Raw genomic sequence first — 14,821 nt, forward strand, 5'->3', positions numbered from 1 at the left:
ACAGCGCAATGGACCTGCGTTCAATTCCTGGCTTGGGTCCACGTGCGGAGTCTGCACGTTCTCCCCGTGTCTGCGTGGGTTTCCTCCAGGTGCTCCGATTTCCTTCCACAGTCCAAAAGACGTGTTGGTTAGGTGCATTGGCCATGCTAAATTCTCCCTCAGTGCCCCTGAACGGACGTCGGAGTGTGGCGACTAGGGGATATTCACAGTAACCCCATTGCAGTGTTAATGTAAGCCTACTTGTGACATTAATAAATTAACTTTAAACTTTATTGCTCAGGTTAAGAGCAACAGGTATTAGGTATTGATTGTCTTTGAGCATATTTAAATAGGTGAATCACCCCCTGTCATTTTTGTTTAATTTATTGATGTTTTTTGTTCTAATCAAAAGACCATAAATAGGGGATAGCTGGGACACTGGGTGTGTGGGAGCAGTGCTGTGCGATGGAATAAGTGAGTAAACTCTCTCAATAAGGAAAGGCTTCACCAAGTGGCTTGGATCCTGTTAACAGAGATTGGGCACAATCTTCCCAGGGTGGCCAATTAGGAAACTGCCTCCAGGAATGTCAACCAATTAGGGAGGCCTGAAGCTCTGGACAGACCAATCAGAGATCCTGAAGTGAAGGGCAGCTGGCAGAGCGACTGTGAGTGCTTGTGGGCGGCACGGTGGTACAGTGGTTAGCATTGCTGCCTCACAGCGCCAGGGACTTGGCTTCAATTCCCGGCTTGGGTCACTGCCTTTGCAAAGTCTTCATGATATCCCTGTGTCTTTGTGGGTTTCCTCCGGTATTCAGGTTTCTTCCCACAGTCCGAAAGACGTGCTGGTTAGGTGCATTGGCCATGCTAAATTCTCCCTCAGTGAACCCGAACAGGCGCCGGAGTGTGGCGACTGGGGGATTTTCACAGTAACCCCATCGCAGTGTTAATGTAAGCCTACTTGTGACATTAATAAATAAACTTTAAACTGCCTTGTTGAGATCATTGGAGAAGTAGAGGGTGGCACAACGTGGAGGCACCATGGTGCTGATGGGACTGGCACCCAATTCCTCATGCTCAGCAAATAAACAATTGCAAACATTTGTCCGCAAGTGCCCCAAGGGTCGTCATAGAAACCACCGAGTTCTGACCTCCCACTTTGTACTCGCCTCTTGTGGCCAAAGGGGTGAAGGCACAATGGGGGGGAGGGTGGTCCTGTACACACCTTCTTCCGCCTTCTGAACATGCCTGCTGATGGCTTCCATACTTAATTCAACTGGCTTCTGTCCGGTGGGTTACTCTGAAGTTGTCCCTTCTAAAAGTGCAAAGAGACAGGAGCATGACAGGGAGTCAGCCAGAAACGCTTTTTTGCCATTTTCCCAGCTCGAACTCTGCCAACCCACCTCCATGTTACTGGGAAACGTTCTCCCGATATGTCCATAACATTGGATGCTGCACTTAGCCAGATTTTTATAGAATTTTTATCTCTGTTCCACACACAGACAAAACAGAGCAGGTTAAGTCTAAAGCCTATCGTAAGTTTTCCAATCATAGAACATAGAACAGTACAGCACAGAACAGGCCCTTCGGCCCACGATGTTGTGCCGAGCTTTATCTGAAACCAAGATCAAGCTATCCCACTCCCTATCATCCTGGTGTGCTCCATGTGCCTATCCAATAACCGCTTAAATGTTCCTAAAGTGTCTGACTCCACTATCACTGCAGGCAGTCCATTCCACACCCCAACCACTCTCTGCGTAAAGAACCTACCTCTGATATCCTTCCTATATCTCCCACCACGAACCCTATAGTTATGCCCCCTTGTAATAGCTCCATCCACCCGAGGAAATGGTCTTTGAACGTTCATGGAACGTTCATGGAATCATAGAATCCCTACAGTGCAGAAGGAGGCCATTCGGCCCATCGAGTCTGCACCGACCACAATCCCACCTAGGTTCTATTCCCATAACCCCTACATTTATCCTAGCTAGTTCCCCTGACACTAGGGTCAATTTAGCATGGCCAATCCACCTAACCCGCACATCTTTGGACTGTGGGAGGAAACCGGAGCACCTGGAGGAAACCCTCGCAGACATGGGGAGAATGTGCAAACTCCACACACAAACAGTGACCCAAGCCGGGAATCGAACCCGGGTCTCTGGCGCTCTGAGGCAGCAGTGCTAACCACTGTGCCACCGTGCCGCCCCACAATCCATCGACAACCTATAAAATTGCTGTGTTTCTAGGGCAAATAAATACTGACATTTCCAGTACCAATTTGTCTTGTATTTTGAAATTATCTTTATTGATGAAGTGGAAACCTAATTCAAAGCAGAATGCGTGAGATGTGACACAAAGATAAAGCAAAGATAAGTTATTACTCATTGGCTTTGAATTTAGCACGTGCGTTTGAAAATGTTTGCAAAGTATTCAATTCTTTATGCCATCTGTTTCAATAAAGAATCATTTGCACTTACAGCTTAGTTATTATTTTCAATTTTATGAGCAGATTAATGTGTTGCCTTTGCTGTGTACATGTGTTTGCAAAATCCACAGTGGGATCAGAAATTGTCTAGTGTGGTGGTGGGATTTGAAAAGTTAATTGGAATTTTATAGTTGGCATTTTGGAGTTAGGAATAGTCCGTAATGTTATTTTAAAAATACTGGATTCCAAACAAGAATCAAACACCCAGGGGCTGATTGTACCACAAAAATTCGAAGTGTTGAATGAGTGTGAAAATGGGAGAGAATCGCACCCATTTTTTGGGTGAGCTCCCAGATGAAATCATACGGCACTTAATAAAAATGAGGCAAGATATGATTCTCACCAGTAGGGGAGTGGGCGGAGCCTATTCAGGCTGGGAAGCCAGCTGCTGAGCTGTAGAGGCGCTATTGCACATGCGCCCTGATCACAGCGCACTGGGAGATCTGTCACTTCCCCCAACCCCCGGACATTATACCCTCACACCCCACCCCCCGATCGCCCTCCGATTCCCGCCCCTCCATCCCTATCAGATGATCACCACCGTGGTCAATCCCCGATGCAGTGTACATCCCCACTGCCTCCCAGTCATGGCCCTGTCCCCCATCATGGGCGTGAACCCGGTTTTCCACGTCTCCCCTGATCTTACCGGCTCACCACGCTTAAAAGTCACCACTGTATCTGCTTCCACTACCTCCCCCGGCACCACCCTCTGTGTAAAATACTTGCCTCATACATCTCCTTTAAACCTTGCCCCTCTCATCTTAAGTCATGCCCCCTAGTAATTGACTCTTCCAGCCTGGGAAAAAGCTTCTGACTATCCACTCTGTCCATGCCCCTCATAATCTTGTAGACTTCTATCAGGTCGCCCCTCAACCTCCGTCATGCCAGTGAGCACAAACCAAGTTTCTCCAACCTCTCCTCATAGATAATGCCCTCCATACCAGGCAACATCTGGATAAATATTTTCTATACCCTCTCCAAAGCCTCCACACCCTTCTAGTAGTGTGGCGACCAGAATTGAACACTATATTCCAAATGCGGCCTAACTAAGGTTCTATAAAGCTGCAACATGACTTGCCAATTTTTAAACTCAGTGCCCCGGCCGATGGAGGCAAGCATGACGCATGCCTTCTTGACTACCTTCTCCATCTTCAGGGTGGCAGGGAATTATTGTCAGTGATGTTACTGTGTGAACAGGATACTGCCTCTGTACATAGCAGAGATAGGAATTAGGCTTGAGAGGGTGAAGTGATTGTGGAATAATATTTCTGACTGTAATTTCTGCCCACCTATGCTTTATTTTTCCAGCTACCTGTGGGAAATCCCTCTAACTGTCGCGGTAGGGAACTTCAGCCATATCTTATCAGAGACAATGATATGGATTAATAACAAAACAGGTATTGCTTCAATTTATTAATATATTGTCAGCTATATAAATCTGGTTTATGAACTTGCAAAATTTCAGGCTCACACATTGTAAATCGTTACGGTGGAATTTTGATACTGAAATTACATAGTTTACTTTTTTAATGATGGAAATAACATCCTGTCCTCAGTTTTTTTGCGTTTCTCTGGTGTTCCGAAGTTGTAAAATCTAAGTGGCTTTAGCATGAATATAATCGCATCAGATTGTGCATGCTTAACATGATTTGATTTGATTTGATTTATTATTGACACATGTATTAGCATACAGTGAAAAGTATTGTTTCTTGCGCGCTATATGGACAAAGCATACCGTACATAGAGAAGGAAAGGAGAGAGTGCAGACTGTAGTGTTACAGTTATATCTAGAGTGTAGAGTAAGATCAACTTAATGTAGGGTAAGTCCATTCAAAAGTCTGATGGCAGCAGGGAAGAAGCTGTTCTTGAGTTGGTTGGTACGTGACCTCAGATTTTTGTATCTTTGTCCCGACGGAATAAAGTGGAAGAGAGAATGTCCGGGGTGCGTGGGGTCCTTAATTATGCTGGCTGCTTTGCCGAGGCAGCGGGAAGTGTAGACAGTGTCAATGGATGGGAGGCTGGTTTACGTGATGGATTGGGCTACATTCACGACCTTGTGTAGTTTCTTGCGGGTGGCACAGTGGTTAGTATTGCTGCCTCATTAGCACCAGGGATTCAGGTTCAATTCCCAGCTTGGGCCACTGTCTGTCTGCGTGGGTTTCCTCCGGGTGTTCCGGTTTCCAGCCACAATCCGAAAGGCCTGCTGGTTAGGTGCATTGGCCATGCTAAATTCTCCCTCAGTATACCCGAACAGGCGCCAGAGTGTGGTGACTCGGGGATTTTCACTGTAACTTCACTGCAGTGTTAATGTAAACCTACTTGTGACACTAATAAATAAACTTTAAATAGATCCAAAGCTATTTATTACTTGAACTGATTAACTTTGTGTTGAGGCAAATTAGATTTGAAAGTAAATGCAAAATACGGCTGATGCTGGAGTTCTGAAATAAAAACATGGTGGAAAAACTCCGCAGGTTTGGCGGTATCTCTGGAGAGAGGAACAGACGGCAAAATCTTGCTGGTGTTCACGCCAGCGGGATCTTACAGTCCCGCCAAGTGTGCAGGCTTCCCGGTGGCAAGGAGTCCGTTCATTGAGAAACCCCGTTGACAACGCCGGGACTGTAAGATCCCGCCTCCAGTGAGCGGCGCACCGTCTCCCATCGACGGGAAACACGCCGCGGACAAGGAGGAAAATCCCACCCAGAGACTTGACATGTTAGCACTGGGTGGGATTTTTGAGCTCCCTGCTGCTGCGGCGGGTTTTCCAGCGGCGGAGGCGGCTTGACATTGGCTGCTGGCAGGATCTTCCTCCACTCCTGCTGATGTCTACCACACTCAGCGTGGCTCGCCTGTCTCTCCGCCAGTGAACCCGTCGTGGGAGGTCACCTTCGGCGAGTCCGAAGGTTCCCGCCGGAGGGATGGACTGGAAAATCCCACCCACTGTTTCTCACTCCGTAGATGCTGCCAGACCTGCCAAGATTTAAAAAATGTTTATTTAAACTGACCCCATAGTCGCTGATGAACTAGATTGTATCAGAGGCAAACAGTCGACTGTTAAAGAGATAATTTGATAAATCCTTTTGACAGAAATGTTGGCGACGGAGCAGATTTTTAAGACTTCCTCCCACCAGAAATGATGTGTACAGATGGCTCAAGGACTCTTTACAGGGCCGAGGGGACCATTCCTACTCTTACTGGCCTCCAAGCATTCCACAGAGTAGATATATTTGAGAGAACTCACTGTGACCCCTTGTGACCATGCTACATCCCCTGCCATAGTTTAACTATTGGGGTTGGCACTATACAAGCCACAACTTTTCATTGAAAAACAGGATGCCCACTGCTCCCTCTCAGGTAAGTTAAGACAGTGCCAGATGTATGGATCACGATTTTGGTGCCATTCTCTTCATCATCATAATGCATCATTTCTGGTGGGGGAAGTATTAAAAATCTGCTCCATTTCTGTCAAAAGGAATTATCAAATTATATCTTTAGCAGTTGCCTGATTGTTTCTGACACAATCATAGTTCATCCGCGACTATGAGGTCAGTTTGACTCCAGGGACCAAATAAACAATTTTAAATCTTATCAGGTCTGACAGCATCTGCGGAGAGAGAAACAATAGGTGGGATTTTCCAGTCCTTCCCTCCTGCGGGAACCTCGGGACCCGCTGAAGACAACCTTCCGTGGTGGGTTCGCCAGTGGAGGGACGGGTGAGCCACGCTGAGTCCCGTAGATATCAGCAGGAGCGGAAGGCCAATGTCAAGCTGCCTAAGCCGCTGGAAAACCCGCCGCAGCGGGGGGACTGGAAAATTCCACCCAGTGCTAACATGTCAAGCCTCGGGGTGGGATTTTCCTCCCTGTCCGCAGCGTGTTCCGCAATTGGCTGAATTAACCTGTAGTCTCCTTTCTCTTTGACAGAGCATCACAGAGTCATCTTCCTGGATAACAGTAGCTGGCTTTTAGGAAACCTGAATCAGACTAGTTACTTCAGGGTTAACTACGACTTGGGGAACTGGAGAATGTTAATTGAGCAACTCATGACCAATCCTGAGGTAATTGATATGCGTTCCTGGTGTCAGTTGTATCATTTTAAACACCAACATCTGGCATGTTTTTCATTGCTAAATGGTTTCTTTGTGTGGTTGACCCTGACAGGTGATCTCAGTTGGAAACCGAGCAGGGCTAATCGATGATGCTTTCAACCTAGCCAGGTACATTTTATACTTAATGTAAAACTAGGAACTCAGTGAACTCTGCAGCGAGAGACACTAACCTAACACCCCACATCAACATTGAAAGAAATCTGCCTCTGCTAATGGCAGCCACAAAAAAACGTACTAGTCTAACATCAGTTGTACTATACGATACGTGATTAGTATCCAACAGTACTATGATTTAATTCAAACTGAATTATCGTTTTGTTGTAAAGATTGTGCACTGTGTTTGATTTTGCAACAAGTGTTGCTGTTTATAGAATCCGTACAATACAGAAAGAGACCATTCGGCCCATCGAGTCTGTACCAACCACAATCCCACCCAGGCCCTATTCCCGTAATCCCACACATTTTTCCTGCTAATCCCCCTGACACTAAGGCTAATTTAGCATGACCAATGTGCCTAACCTGCACATCTTTGGACTGTGGGAGGAAACCGGAGCACCTGGGAGGAAACCCACGCAGACACGGGGAGAATGTGCAAACTCCTCACAGACAGTGACCAGAGGGCGGAATTGAACCTGGGTCCCTGGCGCTGTGAGGCAGCAGTGCTAACCACTGTGCCACCGTGCCGCCCCACTATGCCATCGTGCTGTCCCAATAAATCAAATACCAAGTAAGGAAGGGACATTTCCTTTCCTAGAGGACATTAGTGAACTAGATGGCTTTTTATGACAATTGTTTCTTCATCAGATTTTTTATTCCAGATTTTTTTTGAATTCAAATTTTGCCATTTGCCATGGCCGGATTCGAACCCAAGTCCCCAGATCTTGCTCTGGCTTCCTGGTCCTGTAATCAATACCACTGCAACACCACCTCCCCTGTTATTTAAAGTGAGATCAATCTTCACTCTTCCTGTTATATAAATCTCAATTTGAGATATACTGGCTGCTGTGGGATTGTTGGTGTTCAGCCTTTTAACTTGTTACAAACCTTATTCCCTTTAAGTAGCCAGACCAAGCTTTCGGAGTTTAGAACAACCATTTATGATGCAAGCTATAGCAAGGACTCTAGCATGCCAACTAGTGGCCAGCCAGAGTCCTGGATACATGTTTTACAGAAACAGATATACTTCTAGATTCTATTACAAGTAATTAACATATACCAATCAAAGTATAGGAGTTATCACTATCCACATACAACTATTGATTAGGGTTACGTCATGCATAGGACACAAATGTTAAAAACCAGATTCTATTCCAAGTAATTAACATAAACCCATCAAAGTATCGGAGTTATTGCTAGCCACTCACAACTATTGATTCGGGTTACATCATGCATAAGATACAAATATTAAAAACCAAGCACACCTGTTGCACACCTGCTTAATTATACTATTACAATCAGTGTAAATGTTTGAACATATTAGCTGATCTGTTTTATTATCATTATAAGTTGTCCTTAACATCCCAGATTGTGTTTAGATTTGTAGATGTCAATTATCTCTCCCATGTCCTGATATTTGATTTATTGAATTCTCTCTGTCTGAGTTGTGGATAGATAAATAAACCTATACCCCACAGTTTTCCTCCCTATGTTATCTGCTTGGACAGACTCTCATTGCTTCAGTGTGAGATTTCTGCATGACAAATAACAGTTTTGTGCCCTGGTGTACTGTCTTACAGTGAAAGTGTGTGCATGATTTCTCTACCCAACTGCATCTTTTAACCCTTTCACTGAGTATGATTATTAATATGGTGATTATCCCTCATCACTGGCTCATTGCATCTTTAGGATGTTTGTTCAATGGTGTTAATACTTCCAGCTTTTAGCGACTAACAAGGTGAACAGGTTCAGTTGCACACAGATCATTGCAGTAAGGCACTGCATTGCTGCGATGGGTGATTGGTGCCCTATGTCTTGTACAGTAATAAGTCCCGGGTGTTATATCACAATAAAAACATGACAAGCCCCATTGGCCATAGGCTCTCAGGGTAGGAGGGAGGGCTGTAAAATCTGTCCTGTGTCCAGAGTTAATTTCAGGCAGACAAGCTCAGTCAACCACAGCCAGACTTTCTACTAGCTCTGGTGGATCTTGAGAAGAACTGGTGAGGGTGACCCTGGGCCAGATACAGTAATGACCGCAATGCCCACCGGGGGCACCAGCATATGGTCAGGCCACTCAGGATGATGGCAACCAGGGGGCAGTGCAACGTCAAGCATTGGTATGTAATCAACTATACCACAGGCAGAGTACCTTCCTGTACACCAATGACAGTTCATCCTCTGACTAGTCTGCCTTGGAGGAGGAGTTCGGGCTTGTTGCAGGCTGCTTTCATCGTCCATCATGACTCTGAGTACCCGAAGTGGGGAACTCAAAGTATTTGCTCACAGTTATGCACAGTCCCTTACCCCATCAACACATTGGCCGAAGTTCTCTGACCTCGCCCACTGCTGGGATCCTCCAACCTCGCTGCAGTGAATGGAGATTTGGCCGAGTGTCAAATTCCCCATTGTCGCTGGCGGCTCTGGCGGGGCGTGAGAGACCAGAGAATTCCGTCCATCATATCTGCATCATGTATGCTCAGTTCTGAATACCAGGCCGGAGACATTCTCACTCTGATTCGCTGAAACTCCGGCCTCTCCATCAGCACGGAATCGGTCACCATCCTTCCCAGCCAGTCCCAATGCCTGCTCTTTGCTGGGGGCCAGGATTCTGACTTCTGGGACACATGCACCGCCCCCCCCCCCCCCCACTCCCACCCCACCCCGCACCCCCAGTCTTTGCCTGCCCTCTGGTGTTATACACTCTTCAGGTCTTGCAGACAGAAAGAAGGATGGAGTGTCTTTTTGATGGACCCCTAACCCCTTAATCAGCATGCAGGCTGATGACAGCAATTGTCACTGCCCCAGCAAGTGTTCCACGCATACATGCACATGTACACACACACACACACACACACACACACACACACACATATGCACACTCAGACACATGCACACACACATGCACTCACACATGCACACTTATACACACACAAACACATGCACACGTACACACACACACACTTGCACATGCACACTCAGACACACACAAACATGCACATGTACACCTGCACATGCACACTCATACACTTGCATATGCACACTCAGACATGCACACACACACAAACACACGCACACACATTCCTGCAGATCGTACAACATTCGCATCATGAACTGGCTTCCCCACATTCTATCTTGTACAGGGCTCGGGAACCCAAAGTCCTGCCTGGCATCCCTCTGCACTGGCACATTTACATTGCTTGATGCGCTTATGAGTGCCACTTTGTTGCGTCTACACCATAATGCTTAGCACTGTGGAGAACAGGAGATCGGTGACCCTTTTTCTACACTGTTTTTATTTGTTGGCCCCACAGCTGCTAACCTCTGCTGCGACCTCGGTTCTAGGCTGCCTTGGTCAGGTGGGAGAACCCCTCCTGGGAAACATGACCTCCTGCCATTCCCAGATGGTCTGGGGTAGAACCTATGGGCAGGCATTGATAAACCATGGGGCCACGTGCTGGTGGTAGCAGCAGATATAGTTATCCAGAGTGAGGGTGGGTGGAAAGATGAAAAGATGGTAGCAGCAGTTGTGGACAAAGACTAGAAGGTTCTAGCTGCGGTTGTAGTGTTGAGGCGCCCACTCACACAACCAGGCTGATGCTGCTGGACTGCAGGAAATCAGTGCCTGTTTGGGCGTCCTTTAAATAAATTGACTTTTGATCCCATGAGGTAACGGCAGGATTGTTGACTTCCTGCCTGCCTCTGCCACACAATTGGCTGGGCACCTTGTCCATGAATATCTAATTGGTTGGCTACCGCATCATTGTGCATGGCAAGCTGCCTTGCCTATTACATGCACTTCTGGACTCGCTGTCGAGGTACTTGATGCTATAACCAGATTCCAGCCTGCGTACTAGTGTGAGACAGAGAAAATTAGAATGTGTGTAGGTGACAGAGAGGCAAAAGGTACCCTGGATAACATTGTAGGTTGGAGGGATTAGAGACTGATTCTGTTTTCTAATTTCATTGGGTTTATTTATTCATTTATCAGTGTCATAATTAGGCTTACATTTACACTGCCATGAAGTTATTGTGAAAATCCCCTAGTTGCCACACTCCGGCACTTGTTCGGGTACACTGAGGGAGAATTTAGCATGGCCAATGCACCTAACCAGCACATCTTTCAGACTGTGGGAGGAAATGGGAGCACCCGGAGGAAACCCATGCAGACATGGGGAAAATGTGCAGACTCCGCATAGACAGTGATCAAAGCTGGGAATCGAACCCGGGTCCTGGTGCTGTGAGGCAGCAGTGCTGACCACTGTGCCACCGTGTCACCCTCATATTGTTGTTTTCTTATCTTTTTTGCATGAGGAACTGTTTGAAACATAAAGTGGCTTCCTACAATACCATACTTCGAAACGCAATTGCTCAGATTTGCATGAGCACTTTCATATTGTGACTGTGACTGATCTTGTGTGTTTGCTCTAGAGCTGGTTATTTACCACAGAATATTCCCCTGGAGATTATACGATATCTTTATAAGGAGAAAGAGTTTCTTCCATGGCATGCTGCAAGTAATGTACTGCTCTACCTCGACAAGTTGGTGGATCGGAACAAGGAGTACAACATTTTTAGCGTAAGAGTTTGATGTTGAGTTTAAATAAAGATTAATCTATTCCATAGGAAAAAACCCTGCAATGTAGTTTGAAATATAGGCTTTTGTTAGTGCTAACACGGAGAGGTGTAGCCCAATCCATCATGCAAACCAACCTCCCATCCATTGACTCTGTCTACACTTCCCACTTCCAAATCAAATCAAATCAAAGATAATGACAAAAAATGACATTACAATTTGGACTCCTTAATATTTGGTTAACGAAGTCATTAATAATCCTAACTTGAAATTTGATTTGATTTTGATTTGATTTATTATGGTCACATGTATTAGTATACAGTGCAGAATATTGTTTCTTGCATGCTATACAGACAAAGCATACCGTTCATAGAGAAGGAAAGGAGAGAGTGAAGAATGTAGTGTTACATTTATAGCTAGGGTGTAGAGTAAGATCAACTTAATGAAAGGTAGGTCCATTCAAAAGCCTTGATGGCAGCAGGGAAGAAGCTGTTCTTGAGTCGGTTGGTATGTGACCTCAGACTTTTGTATCTTTTTCCCGACGGAAGAAGGTGGAAGAGAATACGTATGGAATGCGTGGTGTCCTTAATTATGCTGGCTGTTTTTCCGAGGCAGCGGGAAGGGTATGAGCCAATGGATGGGAGGTTGGTTTGCGTGATGGACTGGGCTTCATTCACGACCCTTTATAGTTTCTTGCGGTCTTGGGCAGAGCAGGAGCCATACCAAGCTGTGATAGAAACATAGAAACATAGAAAATCTGAGCAGGAGAAGGCCATTTGACCCTTCGAACCTTCTCCGCTTTTCATTATGATCATGGCTGATCATCCAACTCAATAGCCTGATCCTGCCTTCCCCCCATAACCTTTCAATCCCTTCACCTCAAATGAAAACGTGCACACTGAACTGAAGTTTGTTCAAACAGGCTATTTGGTGAACATGGAATACATCACCTCATGTAGTTACTACAGCTGAATCCATCATTATATGCAACAAGAGAATGGTTAATATACTTGAAGAAAATGAAACATTATGAATGATAGCAAGGAATTGGATTAATCTTGCCCACTCTCGTGCAGAATCGGGCATTATGAATCAAAAAATATCCATCTGTATTGAAATCTTTATATTTGAGAAATTATGGCAATAATTGAATATTTAAATTTTAATAACTTCTGTTCTTGCACGGTGCTCATAAATCCACTTGCCTGTCATATTTCTATGTAATTTAACCAAATCTATAGAGTGGAATTTTCCGGCTGTCCTCGCCCCCAAACCAGAAAATCCCACCCGAGGTCAACAGCCCTTTGCACGGTCCTCCCTGCCCGCTACAATTCCCGTGGCGGGGGGAATGGGAAAATTCCTCCCATACTTTCAGCAAATGAGGAAATACATCTCCCCTTTTCTGGGGCCATATCTGAAAAACACGTGGCTCGCATTAGGACCTAATCATGTGACAGTGAAATGCAGGACCGTGTTCCAAACTTCCGGACTTCCATTCATATCCCCTTGGTTTCAGTCGCGCTGGACGCTCCCAGATGTTATCCTTGCATCTTATGTAAGGAATGAACTCATTCCACGTCCTAGCAATCATATGATAGTGTAACTTGGAACAGCATAACAATGGGAGCATCGCATGACCTCAATGATATTGTGTCATTCAAAGGCTCCCTCATGCACTTCTCTCATCTTTGGAAAAGCAGACTGAGGAGGTGAAGCCAAAAGCTGATTCACAACCTGGATTTGTCCATGTTGCAGCTATTATGTGAACAGGATTATTTTGCAGTAACCATCATCCTCACTGCCCTGGACGACTTGATTCTGTATCACGCCCCACAACAAATAAAATATTGAAATACGGCACACTCTCACTGCTAGCGAGGTCCTAGGGAGAGGGTTAATCGCATACTTAGGCTGGGGTGGTCTATAGCTTTTAGGTGGTGTCAATAGCGTCAGAATCCCAATCAATGCCCAAAAATGTGGAGCGGCAGAATGTTGGACTGAGGGTGAAAATGAGGCCAATTGGTTAATGTGAGAAGAGTTTGTGCTCCACTGGGTTAAACACTATTAGGCGTTAGGTTGAGGATATATGAGTTCATCCTGGGCAAAGTTCCCAGGGTAGCCGAGGAACCCACTTACACATCTACAATTGACAGAAGATGTGGACATTTCTCCCTTCCTCTCCGACCAATGGCTCACTGCCGAACACTGGGCCGAATCATAAGAACATAAGAACTAGGAGCAGAAGCAGGCCATCTGGCCCCTTGAGCCTGCTCCGCCATTCAATAAGATCATGGCTGATCTTTTCGTGGACTCAGTTCCACTTACCCGACCACTCACCATTACCCTTAATTACTTTACTGTTCAAACATTTATCTATCGTTGCCTTAAAAACATTCCGTGAGGTAGCCTCAACTGCTTCACTGGGCAGGGAATTCCAAAGATTCATAACCCTTTGGGTGAAGAAGTTCCTCCTCAACTCAGTCCTCAATCTGCTCTCCCTTATTTTGAGGCCATGTCCCCTAGTTCTAGTCTCACCCGCCAGTGGGAACAACAATCTTGTCTAGAGGAGCTTTAGCTCCAAATCTTAAGTCTTCTCCAGGAACTATGCTGACTTTTCTACATTGGATCTGATCAGAATTTAAGGTCCTAAGTGTTTGCTGTAATTTTATAATCGTTTAACGAGTGTAAAAGCCTGAACAACCTCAGGATGTGGGACAAGTGGGTTTGTCAAGATCTGCTTCAAGGGGTACGCCATTGTTAGAATGTGCTACAACAGTATCCGTAACTGAACACATGACTAATGCTTGGTCAATTATGAAGTTATGTTGACAAGATCTCACAAATTTTCTCACCTTTTTTTCCTTCCTTTAGCAATATATCCTGCGGCAAGTTGCACCAGCGTACAACCTACTGGGGTGGCCAGAGGATGCAGCAAACAGTTCCATTGTTCAAGCACCATACCAGACTGAGTTAAATCATTTACTTTATCAAGTTTTAAGAACTGATCATAGATAAGTTGACTTTTCAGCAATTGGTGAATATTGGGGCATGATACAAATGGGGGTCTCATGGTGGTCAAGTGAACAGTGCCGTGATAGTTCAATGTCGTTGATGTGTTATTATTTCCACATGTCACTGTTTGACTGCAATATTCAATGTTGGAGACCTTCTTAGTGGTCGAGTCTGCAAACTGAAGTTGAATTACTTAATTTACATTGCCGTGTATTTCCGATCAGTTCCCAAATTACTTTCATCTTGGGTCGATGGTGCTGACAATTTCTTTCTTATGTAACTCCTTGGAATTACCAAGTATGGAGTTAAGTGACCCATCCTTAATCATGACTGAGAATCTTTGCAAATGGTGACACTTTCTTGGCAGTATGTTGCTGTTGGGAAAGGGTTCACTTTGTACTTAATCTGAGGTGAAGCTGTTTCCATTTACCTTTGCAATGACTTTAATTCAATGCAAATCTCTTCATGTTTGGGCACGTTTGCATTGGTAGCCACGTCCTCACTGCCCAT

General features: G+C 45.4%; 1 protein-coding gene across 1 annotated transcript in view; it reads left to right on the forward strand.

Moving 5' to 3' along the window:
- The window catches only part of LOC144498528 (thyrotropin-releasing hormone-degrading ectoenzyme-like), a 139,710-nt gene that overhangs the window by 105,141 nt on the left and 19,748 nt on the right, over nt 1–14,821 (forward strand). Inside the window, exons 11-15 of the mRNA XM_078219779.1 lie at nt 3,770–3,858; nt 6,383–6,516; nt 6,620–6,675; nt 11,155–11,302; nt 14,171–14,268. Of these exons, the coding sequence (XP_078075905.1) occupies nt 3,770–3,858; nt 6,383–6,516; nt 6,620–6,675; nt 11,155–11,302; nt 14,171–14,268 (525 nt within the window). The remainder of the gene's footprint in view (nt 1–3,769; nt 3,859–6,382; nt 6,517–6,619; nt 6,676–11,154; nt 11,303–14,170; nt 14,269–14,821) is intronic.

This window comes from Mustelus asterias, chromosome 9 (genome assembly GCF_964213995.1).
Source record: "Mustelus asterias chromosome 9, sMusAst1.hap1.1, whole genome shotgun sequence".
NCBI classification, from domain to species: Eukaryota; Metazoa; Chordata; class Chondrichthyes; order Carcharhiniformes; family Triakidae; genus Mustelus; species Mustelus asterias.